This window comes from Canis aureus, chromosome 1 (assembly GCF_053574225.1).
Source record: "Canis aureus isolate CA01 chromosome 1, VMU_Caureus_v.1.0, whole genome shotgun sequence".
In the NCBI taxonomy this organism is placed as follows: Eukaryota; Metazoa; Chordata; class Mammalia; order Carnivora; family Canidae; genus Canis; species Canis aureus.
The window spans coordinates 117,016,391-117,036,647 of NC_135611.1; the positions used below are offsets into that span (position 1 = coordinate 117,016,391).

The window sequence follows — 20,257 nt, forward strand, 5'->3', positions numbered from 1 at the left end:
CTGTCAAGGGTACGTCACCGCACATTTGGCCACAAACGCGCATACACAGGCTTGAGCCCCGGGCTCCACACGCCCTGTCTGCACCGTGGGGGCGACGGGCTTCCTCACCGTGCGCGACGGTTGCCACCTGGAGCGCGACGACTTTCAGCGTTTCGGGCGATAACCAGAGACGACCCGGGATGGAAGTTCTTTTCGAAAGCTGCACAGGGGCTGTGGGAAATGTAGTTCAAGGCCGGAAAAGCCCGTATGACGAAAAGGCGCGCGAGCGGGCGCGCACCCGCACGGAGGCTGCGGCCTCAAAGACCGAGCCGCGGAGACCCTTGGGAGGTACGGGCCGCGCGGGAGTACGCAGGCGCAGACGGCCGGCCAGTGGTCGAAGGTGAGGCTGGTGGGTCCTACGGAGGCAGAGGAGGCGGGTGATGGCGGGACCCGGGGGGAATGCCGAGGAGGGAGGCGGCAACCTGGGCCGGGAAAAGCAAGGAAGGAAGAGGGAGCCTGGGCCAAGAAGGCCAGGGAGGAAGGCGAGAGTCTGGGCCCTACAGAGAGCGAGGAGGGAAGCGAGAACCTAAGCAGAAGAAGGAACCAGGAGCCGGGGCCGGGAAATGCCGAGGAAGAAATAGGGAGCCCGGCCCGGGGAGCGCCCTAGAGGCAACCGGTAGTCCAAGCTGGACAGCGCCGAAGAGAGAACTGGAAGCCTGTGGCGGGTGTGAGGTTGGGGAGGGCAGGAATTTTGTCTGTTTTGTTTTGTTTTGTTACCCCCATGAGGAAACCCCAACTCTGGGAGTGCGGCCTGGCGCACTCGGGCGTTCAGTTCGTGGAGCTTTTTGTGGCTGTCCTTGCGTAGTTCGGGCATGTGTTACTTCGTGTGACGTTGTGGAGCCGGCTGTTTGTGAAAGTGATAAGGTCTGTGTCTAATTTTTCAAATAGGTTGCGAGTCGATTTATGTTTGAGACTGCATGCGACTTTGGAGAGACGACAGTAAGGGGTTTGTGAGTAAAATTTTGCTACTTTGTGTAGAGGTATGTTATGGGCTCTGTGAGATTATACATGACGTGTGCCTATGGGATTGGGATTGTGTCTTGGGTGATATAACTGTGTCTTTGTCTAATTTTTAGTGTTTTGTGTGCACAATATGTGGTAATTCATGAATGTTTATTGTGACTGAGAGCGCTTGAGAAATTGGTTGCATGACCAGTTAAATATGTATTGTTTAGATTATCTGAATATTGGCCTTTTTATACGCTTGTAGAATTTGACTCTGTGGCAGTTAGACAAGTGAAATTGATTTTTTTTTAATGGAGAGAAAGTAAAATAAAAATAATTTTCAGATGCTAGAATTATGTATTGGGAAACCCCACACTGTCTAATAACTGGTATGGTTAAAATGAGTAGAACAGCATTTGGGAGGACACATACAAAAATTTTCTCCCATAATTACCACTCAAATTTTCTGTTCGGGTGAATCTCTTCTTTTCCCTGCTGCTGGATGCATTCCTAGACAGATTTAGTAATTTCTTTAGTCATTCTGAAGATTGAATCTGTTGAACATTCAAATACAAGATCAGTCTCATTTTATAATAGCTATTTAGATAAATAAGATATTCACTATAGAAATCAATACTTCAAATTTGTTTTAAACGTAGAAACTCTCCCTCCTGCTGGAAGCCTGTGGGGATGCGGGTCAAGGGGAGTACATGATCAGTTTCTTTTCTAATTCTTCAACTTCAATTTTGTCTCCTCTTTAACCCCTCTAGGTGGGTAGTCTCTAGCTGGAATGGATTGGGAGCTGGAAAACAGGAGACAAGTCAGGGACAAGAAGAGGCTAACATGATTGGTACCATTATAATTTAGTGTAAGTCATGTCTTAACGTTCTGAGAGAACCCACTGCTGGGAACTTCCAGACACACTTCCCTTCTCATGGGTACAGCCACTTCTCCAGCTGTCTCCTCAGTGTTTCCTCTGGGCATGCAGTAGTCCACCTGCTCTGGTCCACCTGCTCTGGTGGGTCTTGTCTCTCCAGTGAGTCCTCTTGGACAAGAGGATCCAAGCCAACCCAGGCAGGCTCCATCCATGGGTTGCCCATCTAGAGCTCAGGTGAGAATTAACCCCCTCAGTCACTTTGCCCTCTTACATACTGGAAATATGTACATTTCCCCAAAATTCTCATACCACTTTGGTTCCCAGTGACATCAGCATCTCAGAGGCCCTTTGTTTATTATAAGAAAACACCCACTTTTCTCCCCCCAGAAAACTATACCCTATAAATAATTTTTACTCTCTTAGACATTTCCTTCTCTCAGCCTAAGTAGGGGTTAAATTAATAGTAGCAAAACCTAAAAAAAAACTTCCTTTTTTTTTTTTTTAAGACTTTATTTTAGAATGACAGACGCTTAGAAGCTTGTTTTGCTCACCATCTTTGGGACATCTGCTGAGACTGAGAGAAAAATTTTAAGTTACCATGCTATTAAAAGCAATACAACAATTAGAAAACTCAGAAGTTTGTTGGGAAAAAACATTGACAAATCAATAGGCTTCATATGTGTGCTTGTGTGTATATATATGTATCATAAAACTATGGAAAATGGCTAGGGGCCATCGAAAATATGAGATACAAAGGATTTTGTAGCCTGTGAAAAAAGAATTAATGTTTCTAAGGGACTCAAAAAGTAAGACTTGAATAAAAGAACAGGAAGAATTGTGATAAAGTGTCAACTCCCTAACATTTCATGCAGTCCCATTAAAATTCAGTAAAATTTTTGAACTTAGGAGAAAATGAACAAGCCAAAAATTCTAAAAGAAATAAACAGGGAAGTAGCCCTAACCTGATACTAAAATGTGTTTTAAAACTGTAATGACTGCAGAGTCATCGAGACAATCAAATGAACAGATCATTAAACCTAAATAAAAAATCCAGATCTACTCAAATATATAAAGGAAATAAAGATGGCAGTTTTGATGAAGAGAGGAAGTAATAGGTTATTGAACACCTGACAGTACTAAACCAAATGGTAAATAATATAAGTTGTTTTGCATAGGAAAAACACATCAATTGAGAAACCATAAAAAATTAAGTGAATATAATATTTCCTTCCTTTAAAAAAGATCTAATAACCAATCTAGAAAATAAAAATATGATAGAGAAGTGAAAGAATTATAAGAGGTCATTTACAGATAAACTAAGGATATTTTTTTAAACTTCTGAAAAGAATCTTATTTTCTGTCATAATAAGAAAAATAAAACCTAGAACCACAATTTTCTACCTATTGGATACGCCGGCATCAAGGAGATTATATTAGTAGCATTTGTCAGGGCATGAGGTGATAAGTATTCACATACACTTCTGGTGATAGTATAAAAGAACATTATGGTGAGCAGCTTGGAGGTAAGCTGCTAAGAGAGAAAGGAGGGGAACTTCCCCAAAATCTAACCTGTTGCCCAAGAGCTTATTTCTCTGGATTTGGGGATAAGGATGTCTAGGTCATTCTCTCCCCAAGATTATGTGGAATATGCGGAGTGGTCAAGGGCCAAAGCAAGGGAAATGGAAGCAATTTCAATTGAGTCTTAAGTTGTAAGAGAGCTGTAAGGCATATATAGTGTCATGTGGCTTCTTTTCATCTTGGCTTTGCCTTCATAGGAACTGCCTCTTTTCCAAAGAGGAACCCAAAGGAAGACTGGTCACCTCTTGCATATCTCAAAACCATGGCACAGGTGAGGTAATGGTTTCTCTCTCCAAAATTGTGTTGTTTTTATTTTGTTGTTTTTTTTTTTTTTAAAGGATATTTGAGCATTTGCCTTTCTTGTACTAAATCCTCCTGCCTATCTTCCCCTTCAGGGAAGTGGTACTCATTTCTTCCCTTATTGGCCAGATAAGCCTTTTCCTTCCACAGACTGCTCCTTCTAATTTTAGCTAGTGTTCACATGTTAAATTGGTATATCATTGAACATCTTTCTCAGTCTTCTCCTAGGAGCAGAGCTGGGACAAAAAAATGCATTTCCTCGAATGAGAGGATATTACTGCATGAACTTGTCTTGTTTAGATAAAAACAGTCAAGATGGAGATGGAACTAATAGATTGCTTTTAGTAAGTGGCAAAGAATCTTGTCTTGAGGCTTTGAGAATAGAGCTATGCTGGGCAAATTGTACAAAGAACTGAGAATCTTGCTTTTCTCCGGTCTGATTCTTCAGTTTTGCTCATAGCTGCTAACAGTTCCTGAAAATCTGTGGCCTGCCAGTAACATTCCTCTGTTATGCTAATGGTGTTCCTATGTTTAAATTTCTTATAATTTTATATTTGGGTGCAGGGGAAGTAAATGAATATGCTTAGATGACCATATTGAATTACAAGTGTAACTCTTGAAATATTCTGCCCTTGGTTTCAAAGATGTTACTCTCTTGGTTTTCAGAAAATTCATCTTTAGCAGCATCTGGATGTCTCAGTTGGTTAAGTGTCTGACTCTTGGTGTCAGCTCAGGTCATGATCTCAGGGTTATGGGATTGAGCCCCTCCTCTGAGTCAGCTATTCTCCCTCTCCCTCTATGCCTTCCCTCCACTCGTGCGCACATGCTCTCTCACTCTCTCTCTCTAAATAAAATATTTTTTAAAAAAGAAAGAAAATTCATCTTTATATCTGGACCTCTTAAATGCTAGTATCCTCCAGATTCTTTATTCGTTCTCTTCTCTTTACAGTCTCCTATTCCTATTCACAATCTACCACTATTCTAATGATGCTCACATAATTTTTAACCTAAACCTCTGTCAAAACCATATTCAGTCTCCAACTATGTATCACCACCTGCATGTTCCACAGATACTTCATCCCCAAGATTTATCTCATTATCTCCTGCCCATCCTATTCTTCCTGGTTTTGTTTTCAATCTGCTTTGACCCTTGTCCCATACCCACCTGCTAATACAGCTGTCTTCAGTTAAATAAATGTTTCTCTTCCACTGCACAATTTAGTGGTTAATCTTATTCCTTATAAAACAGTTCCTTCATCCCCACTGATATCTTTGAGTACCTCTTTCATATCATGGTCACTTGTCCCATTTAACACCTTTGCTCCTTTTCCAGTCCTCCAAGTGCTCACCCCAATTCTCACGGAGGGATCTTTGTGTTCTGTGTTTTTCTGTCTAACCCTGTGCATGTGTGTGTGTGTGTGTGTGTGTGTTAAAATATACATAATATAAAATTTCACCATTTTAGCCATTGTTAAATTTATAGTTTAGTCCCATTAAGTACGTTCACGATGTTGTGTAACCAGTACCACTATGTATTTCTATAATTTTTTTATCATCCCAGACAGAAACTCTGTACTTACATTAACCAATGAACTGTTATCTTCTACTTTTTACAGCATCAGACCTAAAGCACATTAGAAGAATGTGTAAAGACAGCCCATTAGGGGAGCAGAAAATGTCAAAATGCTTATTAACAGTTTAAAATCAAGACTGTCATCATTAAAAATAATATGATTTTCTAATTCATGAATATGATGTATATCTTTATTTAGAATTTTAAATTCAGTAATGTTTTATTGTTTTCAGTGTATAGTCTTGCACATTTTGATATATTAATCCCTAGGTATTTATTTTTGTATGTTATTGTAAATGCTATTCATTTTTATTTCAAATTCTGTTTATTGCTGATACATGAAAATGCAGTTGATTTTTTTATATTGACTAACAGTCTTTCTAAAGTCACTTTCTAAGTTTTTTTTTGTATATTATGTAGGATTTTCTACATAAATAGTCATGTTATATGTGAATAATGACTGTTTTCCTTCTTTTCAATGTTATTTATTTACTACATTATCTAGAACCTTTAGTACAATATTGAATAAGATGTACTTTTTTAACCTTTTGATGTTTGTACAATCTGTAGCAATGCCCCTCTTTCATTTCTGTTATTGGTAATTTGTGTCTTATTCTTTTCCTTGGTCAGTTGGCCAGTTTATCAATTACATTGATCATTTCAAAGTACCAGCTTTTGGTTTTATTGGTTTATTCCATTGTTTTTTTCCCCCTCTAATACTTTGGGTTTAATTAAATCATATTCTAGTTTTGCAGATGGAAATTTCTATTACTAACATGAGACCTTTTTTCTGATAGAAGCATTTAATGCTATAAATTTCCCTCTAAGTACTGTTTAAGTAGTCTTCAAGAAATTTGAACATGTTGTATTTTCATTTTGATTCAGTTGAAAATATTTTCTAATTTCTCTTGTGATTTCTTTTTTGACCTATTGGTTGTTTAGAAGAAATGTATTTAATTTCCAAATATTGGAGATTTTCCAGATAGCTTTCTGTTGTTGATTTCTAGTTTAATTCTTTTGCAGTCAGGGAACATACTGTATATAATTTCAGTCTTCTTAAGTTTATGGAGCTTTTTTTAAAAAAAATATTTTATTTATTCATGAGAGACACAGTGAGAGAGAGGCAGAGACATAGGCAGAGAGAGAAGCAGGTTCCATGCAGGGAGCCCGATGTGGGATTCAGTCCTGGGACTCCAGGATCATGCCCTGGGCCGAAGGCAGGCGCCCAACTGCTGAGCCACCCCGGCGTCCCAATGGAGCCGTTTTTTGTGGCAGGATTATAGTTTAAGTTGATGACTGTTCTATGTCCATGTGTAAAGAATATTTATTCTGGGAAAAAAAAAAAAGAATATTTATTCTGGTGTTACTAGTTAAAGTATTCTCTAAATAATCAGGTCAGATTGCTTGATTATGATGATAAAAATTTCGGTTTCCTTACTGATTTCCAGTCTTGACTGAGAGGAAAGTTGAAATCTTCAATTATGATTTTGGTTTTGTCTATTTTTCCTTTTCTGTTCTATCAGTTTTTGCTTAATGTATTTTGAAGTTCTGTTTTTAAGTACATTCACTTTTATTTTTATTTTTTTAATATACTTTTAAAGATTTTATTTATTTATTCATGATAGACACGGGGGGGGAGGGCAGAAACACAGGCAGAGGGAGAAGCAGGCCCCATGCAGGGAGCCCGATGTGGGATTCGGTCCCGGGACTCCAGGTTAACACCCTGGGCCAAAGGTAGGCGCTAAACCGCTGAGCCACCCAGGAATCCCCTGCATTCACTTTTAGAATTGTTACATTCTCTCATGAATTGACACACTCTTTCTTTTTTTTTTTTTAAGATTTATTTATTTATCCATAAGACACACAGAGAGAGAGAGGCAGAGACACAGGCAAAGGGAGAAGCAGGCTCCATGCAGGGAGCCTGACATGGGACTCGATCCCAGGTCTCTGGGATCACGCCCGGGACTGAAGGCAGCGCTAAGCCATGGAGCCACCTGGGCTGCCCGACCCACTCTTTTATTATGAAATGCCTCATTTAATCCCTAATAATATTTTTTGTTCTGAAACCTATATTGTTTGATATTATAGCCATTTTGGCTTTCTTATGAGTAGTAGTTATACAGTGTACATATTTTCCCTCCTTTTAAAAAAGATTTATTTATTTTAGAGAATGTGAGCAGGGGGAAGGGCAGATGGAGAGAGAATCTTCAAGCAAACTCCCCACTGAGTGCAGAGCCTGATGCAGGGTTCAATTCTAGAACCCTTAGATCATAACCTACGCCAAAACCAAGAGTTGGATGCTGAACCTACTGAGCTGCCCAGGCACCCCTCCATGCTCTTTACTTTAACTTTCCTGTGTTTTCACATTTTTAGTGAGCTCCTTTTTCAAAGATTTGATTGATTGATTGATTGATTTGAGAGAGAGAGAGTACGAGCAGGGGGAGGAGCAGAGGGAGAGGGACAAACAGACTCAATGCTGAGACCAGAGCCTGATGTCAGCCTCAGTCTCATGACCCTGGGACCATGAACTGAGCTGAAACCAAGAGTTGAATGCTTAACTAAGCCACCCAGGTGCCCCTATAATGAGTTTCTTACAGATAGTATATAATTTGTTCTGACTTTTTTCTCTAGTCTGATCCTACTTTTTAATTGGAGTTTTTAGTCCATTTTCATTTAATGTGATTATTGGTAACTTAAGTTTAAATATACCATATTGTCATTTTTTCCATTTCTCCCTATTGTTATTTTACTGTTATTGTTCCTTTTTCTATTCTTATTTTCTTTTGGATTGAGAAATTTTTTTAAGATTCAATTTTTTCCTCTAATAGTCACATATTACAAGTACTTTTTTGTTTTTTGGATTTTTTGGTGGTTATTCTAGGCCAAGGATTAGCAAACTATTGCCTGAGGACTAAATCAGGCAGACCACCTGGTTTTGTAAATAAAGTTTGGAAAGCTTATGTTGCTTTCTCTTCAATTTTACTCCTCTTTCCTTCTTCGGTGTCTAATCTGTTGTACTCCCATCCATTGTTTTTTTCATGTTATATATTTTTCTTGTCCAGAAGTTCTTTTTGATCCTTTTTTATATCTCCGTTTTCTCTCATATTCATCTTCTACATTCTTGAGCTTATGGAGCATGTTTAAAATATCTGCTTTAACATCCTTATTTATAAAATCTATCATCTGTTTCTGGTTTTTGTTTTATTTTCCTTCTGAATATAGGTCCTATTTTCCTGCTTCTTTACATGCCTGGAATTTTTTAAAAATTATTTATTTATTCATGAGAGACACACAGAGAGAGGCAGAGATATGGGCAGAGGGAGAAGCAGGCTCCTCTCAGGGAACCCGATGTGGGACTTGATCCCCAACCCAGGATCACGACCTGAGCCAATGGCAGATGCTCAACTGCTGAGCCACCCAGGTGTCCTATACCTGGAATTTTTATATTTGAATTTTCAAATTGCTGAATGCTGTATTTTGTTACATTCCTTTAAAGAGTTAAGTTACTTCAGATCGTGACCCTTTTGAGGGTTAATCTTTTGTCACTGTAGAGCAGCATTTAGTCTAGGGCCAGTTTAGTCCCTAATTACTAAGGTTAACAACTGATAGTTTACAGCGAAATCTAGCCTACTGCCTGTTTTTGTGAATAAAATCGTATTGGAACACAGCTATACTAATTTTTTTTTTCATATTGTCTATGATTACTTTTGCACTACAACCATAGAGTAGTGTAACAGAGACCATATGGCCCACAGGTCTGGCCCTTACACAGAAACCTTGCCAACTCCTGCTCTGCCCAAAGTCTGTGTATTATCAGCTCCCTCTGTTCTGGCTAGTGAGAATACAGACTGTTCTCATACCTATTTGAGCTCTGGGAATTGTTCACCATATTACTTTCTTTTTCTTTACCCAACTCCACAGAGTTTTACTCCCATGGATTTTGCAGACTAGTATTCAGTCATAGATTCAAGGGAATCATTCTACAGATGTCTGGAGTGGTCTTGGTATATGCGTATGTCTGTGTGTCTGTCTCTGTCTCTGCTGTTCTCTACTCTTAATTATTTTGCCTGGTAGTTCTAGCCATCTTAGACCCTCCGAACTCTGATCTGTTTCTACAACTCAGGGATACTGTTGGGCTCTGTGTATTCTCTCCAAGTTCCTGACCTAGAAACTGTTTTTAGGTGGTAGGCTGGGGCAGTTATAGAGCTTACTTTGCTTCCCTTTTTGCAGGATTACTGTTTTGTCCTGTCAGTTGTGCAGTACTTGAAAACAGATGTTTAATATATTTTTATAATCTTTTAGTTGTTTATGGTAGAGGAGAATTTCTTATAGCAGTTAATTCCCATGGGAATGATAGTGTGAAGTACTGATTTGTTTTATTGGACAGTTAATTTAGCTCAACTCAAACCTCAGACTTCTGACTCTCTAATTGATTGGTGGCAGCTTGAATCCCTGCTTTATTTATTTTATGTTTAACCAGAGTGCTTAGATTCTGGCCCACTCATGCCTAATTCAGTTATTAGCCAAGGATGTGAACAAAGTTTTTTTCAAGCTCCTTGGGGCTCCCTTCTGTCTTTCCTTTCTGTGGGATTTCCCTACTTCCTTTCTAGATGCCGCTGTTGCCCTAAACTCTGTCTTTTGGTTCTTCAAGCCAGTAAGACCATGGGTTTCCACCTCAATTTTATTTGCCACTCACAATCTCTTCTTGGGACTTGCCCTCAGGCTACAAGTTGTATAAATTGGCAGTTCCCCCTTTGCTCTTCTGTCCTTCCAAATGTAAACCCTCCTCTCCAGTTTCTGTCTGTTTGGGTCACTTTGCAGTGCAAAGTGTATACACTATATATATGTGTATGTAAATGTATGCACTGTATATATACGTATGTAAGTGTATACGCTATATAACTATGTATGTATATATATATTTATATAAGATTTTATTTATTTATTTGAGAGAGAGTGTGTGTACAAGTGGGGGAGAGGGAGAACCAGACTCCCCCCGAGCAGGGAGCCTGATGCAGGGTTCTATCCCAGAACTCTGGGATAATGACCTAAGCCGCAGCTGCTTAACCAACTGAGCCACCCAGGAGCCCCTATGTATTTTTTTAATCTGGAGTTTATAGTTGTTATCTACAGTAACAGTCAAATAAGACATATTCTGCCATTCTTGAAGCAGAACCCCAAACCCACTATCACTTTTTAATTAATTTTATTGCAGTGTAGTTTATATACAATAAAAGCACACATTTAAGTATAGAGTACATGAGCTTTGGAACTTAACTTGTAGTGAGAGAGTCAAAAAAGAAAACTAATCCAGGGGCACTTGAGTGGCTCAGGGGTTGAGTGTCTGTCTGCCTTTGGCTCAGGTCATGATCCTGGGGTCCTGGGATCGAGTCCCGCATCAGGCTCCCCGCAGGGAGCCTGCTCTCTCCCTCTGCCTATGTCTCTGCTTCTTTCTGTATCTCTCATGAATAAATAAATAAAATCTTAAAAATAAATAATTTATATAATATCAGACTTAAGATTTTTTTTAAGATTTTATTTATTTGAAAGAGAGCACACACAAGCGGGGGTGGGAGAGACCAAGGGAGAGGGAGAAGCAGGCTTCTTTTCAGCAGGGAGACTGACAGGGGGCTGGATCACAGGACCCCGAGATCATGACCTGAGCCGAAAGCTGATGCTTAACCAGCTGAGTCACCTAAGCACCCCATGGTTTTTTCCCTCCTACATTTTGATGGCTACATTTGTAGCCATGCTATTTGTCCTCAATGTTCCTATGAACATTTGCCTAGAAGTCTGTTGGACTATATTTTCATTTCTTTGGGATAAATACCTAGATGTGGAATCAGTGGGTTATATGAAAAACATACGTTTAATTATTATAAGAAACTGCCAGATTTATGGAGAGTGGTTGTGCCATTCTACAATCCCACCAACAATGTATAAGACTTAGAGTAGTTCCATATCCTCACCAACACTTGGTATGGTCACTTTTTATTTTTAGTTATCCATGAGAGTGTGCAATGGTATTTCATTATTTTAATTTTCATTTTCCTAGTCTAAGTAAAAATAGCATTTTTAATTTTGCTTAGTTGATGTTTATGTAGTCTTCTGAACTTGTTAAGAACTTTTGCCAATTTTTAATACGTTGATTTCTTATTTTTATGCTGTGAGAGTTCTTTATATATTCTAGACAGAAATCTTTTGTCAGATAAAGGTACTGTGAATAATCTTTTACCAGTCTGTGTTTCAATTTTTTATTTTCTTAAAGGTCTCTTTCAGAGCTGGTTTTTTTTTTTTTTAATTTTTTTTTCTAAGATTTTATTTCTTTATTCATGAGAGACACAGAGAGAGAGGCAGAGACATAGGTAGAGGGAGAAGCAGGCTCCATGCAGAGAGCCCGATGCAGACCTCAATCCCGGGACTGCAGGATCACGCCCTGAGCCGAAAGCAGATGCTTAACCATTGAGCCACCCAGGTGTCTCAGAACTGAAGTTTTTTTTTAAATTTTGACAAAATCCAGTCCATCGGGGTTTTTAATTTTATGATGTGTGCTTTCTGTGTCTTAAGAGTCTTTGCACACTCCACGGTTGTGCATATTTAATTTTTTTTGTTTACTATATGAGTATTATGGTTTTATTTTTATTTTTTTTAAGATTTTACTTGTTTATTCATGAGAAACACACAGAAAGAGGCGGAGACACGGGCAGAGAGAGAAGCAGGGAGCCCAAGTGGGACTCGATCCCAGGACTCCAGGATCACACCCTTAGCTGAAGGCAGACACTTAACCACTGAGCCACCCAGGCGTCCCAAGTATTTTGGTTTTATATTTTCTCTCTCTTTTTTTTTTTAAGTGAATGATCTATTTCAATATAATTCTTTCGTATGCTATAAGAGTTGAGGTTCCTTTTTAAAATTTTTTAAATGAATATTCAGTTTTTCCAGAGTAGTGAAAAGATATCCCTTCTCTACTGAATTATCATGGAACCTCTGTTAACAGTTAACCATACATGTATGTGTAGGAGTCTTTCCATAGTCTGTTTTATTGATCTGTATTTTTACCCCTTCACCAACATACACGGTCTTGATTATTCTGTTAGGTCACAAAATCAGGTACTATGAATCTTCCAACACTGACTTTTTAAAACTTGTTTAGATGCTAGGTATTTTACATTTCCAGGTAAATTTTAAAATCAACTTATCAATCTCTAAATCAGTCTACTAAGAGGTACCTGGGTGACTCCGTCAGTTAATCATTCAACTCTTGGTTTTGGCTCAGGTCTTGATCTCACGGGTGATGAGATCAAGCCCTGCATCGGGCTCGCATTTAGCAGGGATTATCTCTGACTCTTCCCCCATTTGCATGCTCATACAATTGCATGACCTCTCTCTCTCTCAAATAAATAAATAAATAAACAAACAAATAAATAAATAAAATCTTTAAAAAAATCAAACCATGTGTTATGAGATTATTATTAAAGTGGTACTGTAAGTGGCACCTGGCTGGCTTAGTTAATGGAACATGTGACTCTTGACCTCAGGGTTGTGAGTTTGAGGTGCACATTGGATAGCCATACTTAAAATCTTTAAGGGGCACCTTGGTGGCTCAGTTGGTTAAAGCATCTGCCTTCAGCTCAGGTCATGATCTCAGGGTCCTGGGATCAAGCCCCACATTAGGCTCCCTGCTTAGCAGAGTCTGCTCCTCACTCTTCCTCCGCCCCTCCCCTCCTCACTCATGCTCTCTCTCTCTCTCTCTCCTCTCTAATAAATAAATTCTTTAAAAACAATAAAATCTTTTTTTAAAAAAATGGTGCTCCGCTAATATGGAATGAGTTAGATTGTTGTCAGTATTCTTTAGAGATTCTAAATCTGTCCATATTTTCACCCCTTTTGATCTAGTTCTTTCATTTACTGACAGATATTATCATCAACAATGTTTTGGACTCGTTTAAGTCTCATGTTACTTTTGTCAATTTTTGCCTAATGTATTTTGAAACTTTTTTTTAATTTAAGTACATATACATTTGTAATTGTTTCATTTTTCTGGTGTATTTACTTTTGTATCATAAAATGCCCCTCTGTAATCCTCAACTTTCTAGTGTTTGTGTGTAATTTTCCATCCATAACTTTCAGCCTATTTTGTCTACAATATTTAAAATATCTCTCTTATAGACAGTTATATTTGAGTCTTGCTTTTTCGTGCATTCTAATAATCCTGGCCATTTTATTGGAGTATTTAGCCCTTTTATATTTAATAAAATTAGAGGTATATGGATATAGGGCTACCATTTTGCTGTTTGTTTTCCAAATGCCTAACCTGTTTTAAGTTTTTATTTAAATTCTTACTAGTTAACATATAATGAAATATTGGTTTCAGGAGTAGAATTTAGTGACTTATCACTTAAATATAACCAATGCTTATCACAACATGTGCCCTCCTTAATACCCATCACCCATTTAGCCCATCCCCCACTGACTTCCCCTCCAGCAACCCTGTTTGTTCTCTATAACTAAGACTCTATGATTTACCCTCCACTCCTTTTCTTTTTTTCCTTTCTCCTATGTTCATCTGTTTTGTTTCTTAAATTCCACATGAGTGAAATCATATGGTATTTGTTTTTCTCTGACTTATTTAGCTTAGTATAATACTCTCTGTGTCATTGTGAATGACAAGAAATATTCCATTATATACACACACACACCACATGTGTGTTATATATAAACACACCACATCTTTGTCCATGCATCAGTTGATGGATGTCTGGACTCTTTCCATAATTTGGCTATTGTTGAAAATACTGCTATAAACATCAGAGTGCATGTACCCCTTTGAATCTGTATTTTCATTAGTGCATTAGCCTTAGTAGTGTATTTGCTGGGTCTTAGAGTAGTTCTATTTTTAGTTTTTTGAGAAACTTCCATACTCTTTTCCATAGTGGCTCCACCAGTTTGCATTCCTACCAACAGTGTAAGAGAGTTCCCCTTTCTCTGCATCCTCACCAACATCATTGTTTAATGTGTTGTTAATTTTAGCCATTTTGACAGGCATGAGGCAGTATCATGGTTTTGATTTGTATTTCCCTCATGAGTGATGTTGAGCATCTTTTCATGTGTCTGTTAGCCATCTGGACATCTTCTTTGGAAAAATGTCTCTTCATGTCTTCTACCCATTTCTTAACTGGATTATTTTTTTTGGGGGGGGGTTGAGTTTGATAAATTCTTTACAGTTTTTGTAAACTAACCCTATATCAGGTATGCCATTTGCAAATATTTTCTCCTATGCTGTCCATTTCCTTTTAGTTTTGTTAATTGTTTCTTTCACTGTGCAGAAGCTTTTTATCTTGATGAAGTCTCAATAGTTCATTTTTGCTTTTGTTTCCCTTTCCTTTGGAGACTTGTCAAGTAAGGTTGCTATGGCTGATGTCAAAGAGGTTTCTGCCTGTGTTTTCCTCTAGGATTTTGATGGTTTCCTTCTCACCACAAAATGGTCTTTAATCAATTTTGAATTTACTTTTGTGTATGGTGTAAGAAAGTGGTCCAGTTTCATTCTTTTGCATGTTGCTATCCAGTTTTCCTGACACAATTTGTTGAAGATACTGTCTTTTTCCCATCGGACATTCTTTCCTGCTTTGTTGAAGATTCGTTGGCCATAGAGTTGAAGGTCTACTTCTGGGTTCTTTATTCTGTTCCATTGATATTGTGACAGTACCATACTATCTTGATGACTACAGCTTTGCCATATAACTTGAAATCTGGAATTGTGATGCCTCCAGCTTTGTTTTGCTTTTTCAAGATTGCTTTGGCTATCTGGGGTCTTTTGTGGTTCCCTACAAATTTTAGGATTGTTTATTCTAGCTCTGTGAAAAATGCTGGTGGTATTTTGATAGGGATCACATTAAATGTGTAGTTTTGGATAATAAAGGCATTTTAACAGTATTCTTCCATTTCTCTATGTCATCCTCAATTTCTTTCATAAGTGTTCTATAGTTTTCAGAGTACAGATCTTTTACTCTGGTTAGGTTTATTCTTAGGTATCTTTTGGTTGTTGGTGCAACTGTAAATAGGATTTGATTCCCTGATTTTTCTTTCTGCTGCTTCATTATTGGTACAACAATTTCTTCATGATGATTTTGTATCCTACGACTTTGCTGAATTCATATATGAGTCTTTTAGGTTTTCTACCTAGAGTATCATGTTATCTGTAAATAGTGAAAGTTTGGCTTCTTCCTTGCTAATTTAGTTGCCTTTTATTTCTTTTTGTTGTCTGATTGCTGAGGCTAGGACTTCCAGTACTATGTTAAATAACAATGGTGAGAGTAGACATCCCTGTCTTGTTGCTGACCTTAGAGGAAAAACTCTCAGTTTTTTCCCCATTGTGGATGATACTAGCTGTGGGTCTTTTGTATTTGGTCTTTTTTGATGTTCCATCTATCCCTCTTTTGTTGAGGGTGTTTTTTTGTTGTTGTTGTTTTTTTGTTTTTTTGTTTTTTTGGTTCTTATCCTTTCTTTTATTAACATAGTGTGTCACATAGATCGATTTGCAATACCGAACCACTCTTGCAGCCCAGGAATAAATCCCACTTGATCGTGGTGAATAATCCTTTTAACGTACTGTTGGATTTGGTTTGCTAGTATCTTGTTGAGAATTTTTGTGTCCATATTCATCAAGGATCATAGGGGACACCTGGGTGGCTGACTGGTTGAGCATCTGCCTTTGGCTCAGGTCATGATCCTATGATCCTGAGATCAAGTCTCACATCGGGATCTCCTCGGAGAGCCTGCTTCTCCCTCTGCCCATGTCTCTGTGTCTCTGCCTCTCTCTGTGTCTTTCATGAATAAATAAATGAAATCTTAAAAAAAAAAAAAAAGGATATTGGCCTATATTTCTCCTTTTTAGTGGGGTGTTTGTCTGGTTTTGGAATAAAGGTAATGCTGGCCTTGTAGAGTGAGTTTGGAAGTTTTCATTCCAGTACTATTTTTTGGAACAGTTTGAGAAAAATAGGTATTAACTCTTCTTTAAATGTTTGGTAGAACTCCCCTAGGAAGCCATCTGGCCCTGGACTTTTGTTTTTTGGAAGATTTTTGATTCCTGATTCAATTTCTTTACTGGTTATGGGTCTGTTCAAAATTTCTATTCTTATTTCAGTTTTGGTAGTTTATATGTTTATAGGAATTTACCCATTTCTTCCAGATTGCCTAGTTTTTTTGGCATGTAATTTTTAATAATGTTCTCTTTTAATTGTTTGTATTTCTTTGGTGTTGGTTGTGATCTCTCTTATTTGTAATTTTATTGATGAGTCTTCTCTTTTCTTTTTGATAAGTCTGGCTAGGTGTTTATCAGTTTTATTAATTCTTTCAAAGAACCAGCTCCTAGTTTCATTGATCTGGTCTGAGGTTTTTTTGTCTATCATTTATTTCTGCTCTAATCTTTATTATTTCCTTTCTTCTGCTGGCTTTAGGCTTTATTTCCTGTTCTTTTCTAGCTCCTTTAGGTGTAAGATTAGGTTGTGTATTTGAGAGTTTTGCTTCTTGAGATAGGCCTGTACTGCTATGCACTTCCCACTTAAAACCACTTTTGCTGTGCACTTCCCACCTAAGACCACTTTTGCTACATCCCAAAGGTTTCACTTTCATTTGTTTCCATGTGTCTGTTTTTTTTTTTTTTTAATTTCTTTAATTTCCTTGTTAACCCATTCATTCTTTAATAGGATGTTCTTTAACCTCCATGTATTTATGTTCTTCCCAAATTTTTTCTTGTGGTTGACTTCAAGTTTCATAGTGTTGTAGTCAGAAAATATGCACGGTATGTTCTCAGTTATTTTGTTCTTGTTGAAGCTGGATATGTGACTCAGTATGTATGTGATCTATTCTGGAGAATGTTCCATGTGCACTGGGAAAAATGTATTTTGCTTTAGGATGAAATGTTCTGAATATATCTGTTAAGTCCATCTGGTTTAGTGTGTCATTCAAAGCCATTGTTTCCTTGTTGATCCTCTGCCTAGATGATCTCTCTATTGCTGTAAGTCATGTTAGAAATCTCCTACTATTATTGTATTTTTATCAGTGAATTTCTTTATGTTTGTTATTAATTGATTTATATATTTGGGTGGTCCCAAATTGGGAACATAAATATTTACACTTGCTAGATCTTGTTGGATAGGCCTCTTTATTATGAAATAATGCCTTCTTCATCTCCTATTACAATCTTTGGTTTAAAATCTAGTTTACCTGAGGGGCATCTGGGTGGCTCAGTGGTTGAGCATCTGCCTTTGGCCCAGGTTGTGATCCTGGGGTCCTGGGATCGAGTGCCGCCATCAGGCTCCTGTGAGGAGCCTGATTTCCCTCTGCCTGTGTCTCTGCCTCTCTCTCTCTCTCATGAATAAATAAATTAAATATTTTTTAAAAAGATCGAGTTTACCTGAAAATTGGCTACTCTAGCTTTCTTTTGATGTCCGTTAGCATGATAAATGGTTCTACATTCCCTCACTTTCAATCTGTGTGTATCTTTAACTAACCTGTTTTTTAATCATTTTAAATATATTTTAAGACAGTTTTAGGTTCATGGCAAAATTGTATAGAAAGTACAGAGTTTTAGAGTACATGGCTGGCTCAGTCCTTGGAGCATGTGACTCTTTTTTTTTTTTTTTTTTTTTTTTTAATTTTTATTTATTTATGATAGTCACAGAGAGAGAGAGAGAGAGGCAGAGACATAGTCAGAGGGAGAAGCAGGCTCCATGCACCGGGAGCCCGACGTGGGACTCGATCCCGGGTCTACCAGGATCGCGCCCTGGGCCAAAGGCAGGCGCCAAACCGCTGCGCCACCCAGGGATCCCGAGCATGTGACTCTTAATCCAAGATTGGGGTCAAGCCCCACATTAGGGATAGACTACTTAAAAGTAAAATCTTAAAAAAAAAAAAAAGACGCCTGGGTGGCTCAGCGGTTGAGCGTCTGCCTTTGGCCCAGGGCATGATCCTGGGGTCCTGGGATCGAGTCCTGCATCAGGCTTCCTGCAGGGAGCCTGCTTCTCCCTCTGCCTATGTCTCTGTCTCTCAAAAAAAAAAAAAAAAAAAAAGGTAGAGTTTCCATTTACTCGTCGTCCCCACACATGAGTAGCCTCCCCATTATCAACATCCTGCAACAAAGTGGTACATTCGTTAGTGAACCTACATTATTAATGTATCATTACCTCCTAAAGTCTGTAGTTTACATTAAGGTTCACTCTCGGTCTTATATATTCAGCGGATTTTGACAAATATATAGTGATATGTCCGCCATTATACTATTAGAATAGTTTCATTGCTCTAAAAAATCCTCTGCGCTATACCTATTTATCCTTTTTTTTTTTAACTGTCTCCATAGTTTTGCCTTTCCAGAATGTCACATAGTTGGAATTAACAGCCTTTTGTAATTGACTTCTTATGTGCATTTCAAGTTCCTCCTAACCTGCTTTAAAAAAAAAAAATCTTTTTTTTTTTTTTTTTTTTTTTAGTTTTAGGGAAGGCAAGGGTGGTAGAGAGGGAGAGAATCTCAAATGGACTCCCCACTTGATCCCACAACCCTGAGATCATGACCTAAGCTGAAATCAAGAGTCAGGTGCTTAACTGAGACAGTCAGGCACCCCAAGCTGTTTTTATATTCATTGTATTTTGTGTCAATCAAATACATTTTAATAGTTAATTTTCATTCATGTATTGACTTTTTAGGTATATCTTTTTCCATGCCCAGGTTTTTCATTACTTCTTTGAACACATTAAGAATAACTGCTTTGAAGCCGTTTTTGGTGGGTTGTTTTTTTTTTTTTTTTTTTTTTTTTTGGCACAACAACATTGGGGCCCATTAGGGATTACTTTCTATACCTGGCCTTTTCTTAATATAGGCCATATTCCCCTTCCTCTTCTTTTGTTTTGCTTGTATGTTTAGTAATTTTTGTTAGAAACCTGGATATCATGAATAATATAGTAATCTGATTCTGTTATGTCTTTTTTTCTGAGGATTATTGGGTTTTTGTTCTATCAGACAACTAACATGCTTGACATCGAACTTTAATTCTGCCCTCACCTCCAAGTGTAAAGCAGCTAATATATCAGCTCAGTTCTTTAAGCTTCCCCCTGCTGCTTTTGACCTTAGCCTCCTTGGGGAAAGGATGTAGGTTTTCCTTGTGTTCATGTAGTTTAGCTCTTTATTAAGGAATTAGTAAGTGTTTACACTTATATTTTAGGGCGTACTTTCTGTAGGTCTCTTTCTTCCAGTGTTTCACCACTTATATTTCTTTTTTTTTTTTTTTAAAGATTTTATTTATTTATTCATTGACACAGAGAGAAAGAGGCAGAGACACAGGCAGAGGGAGAAGCAGGCTCCATGCAGGGAGCCTGATGTGGGACTCGATCCTGGGACCCCAGGATCACACCCCAGGCGGTGCCAAACCGTTGCGCCACCGGGGCTGCCCACCACTTATATTTCTTGCTGCAACTTCTGACACCTCCATCCAGTAAGATTTCAGTTTTCTTCTGCTTGAGCTATGAGCAGGTTATGTAATACTATTTATCAAAAATGCAGAAATCTCAGAATCTCACTAAGTGTAGTGAAATTTTTCAAAACTCCTTTTTGTCTGCTTTTTCCCAAGTCCTCTGTGATTTCTCCAACAATTGCTTAGTTTAACTCTCACCCAGGAGTTTTTGAAGCATTTATACTCAGGTTCTCATCCTTTCTGTAGTTCTCTCACTTCAAGAATTTATTTCCAGGAGTGCCTTGGTAGCTCAGTCAGCCAGGCATTCCTTGATCTCAGTTCAAGTGTTGATTTCAGGTTGTTTTGTTTTTAAGATTTTATTTATTCATGAGAGACACACACAGAGAGAGAGGCAGAGACACAGGCAGAGGGAGAAGCAGGCTCGATCTCGGGTCTCCAGGATCAGGCCCTGGACTGAAGGCGGCGCTAAACCACTGAGCC

General features: G+C 38.2%; 2 protein-coding genes across 37 annotated transcripts in view; one reads left to right on the forward strand and one right to left on the reverse strand.

Moving 5' to 3' along the window:
* Positions 1 to 302, reverse strand: part of ZNF461 (zinc finger protein 461) — a 52,171-nt gene extending 51,869 nt beyond the window's left edge. For 8 of the 19 annotated variants that reach the window (XM_077905091.1, XM_077905504.1, XM_077904892.1 and 5 more), the window contains exon 1: positions 109 to 301. The gene's annotated coding sequence lies outside the window, so the exon portion shown is untranslated. The other 11 variants (XM_077905880.1, XM_077905813.1, XM_077905751.1 and 8 more) reach the window with 5 other exon arrangements.
* Positions 250 to 20,257, forward strand: part of ZNF567 (zinc finger protein 567) — a 27,919-nt gene continuing 7,911 nt past the window's right edge. The window contains exons 1-4 of one of the 18 annotated variants that reach the window (XM_077899035.1): positions 250 to 379; positions 928 to 1,019; positions 1,755 to 2,095; positions 3,637 to 3,710. In XM_077899035.1, the coding sequence (XP_077755161.1) occupies positions 3,702 to 3,710 (9 nt within the window). In that variant the 5' untranslated portion in view covers positions 250 to 379; positions 928 to 1,019; positions 1,755 to 2,095; positions 3,637 to 3,701. The other 17 variants (XM_077899404.1, XM_077898802.1, XM_077899337.1 and 14 more) reach the window with 17 other exon arrangements.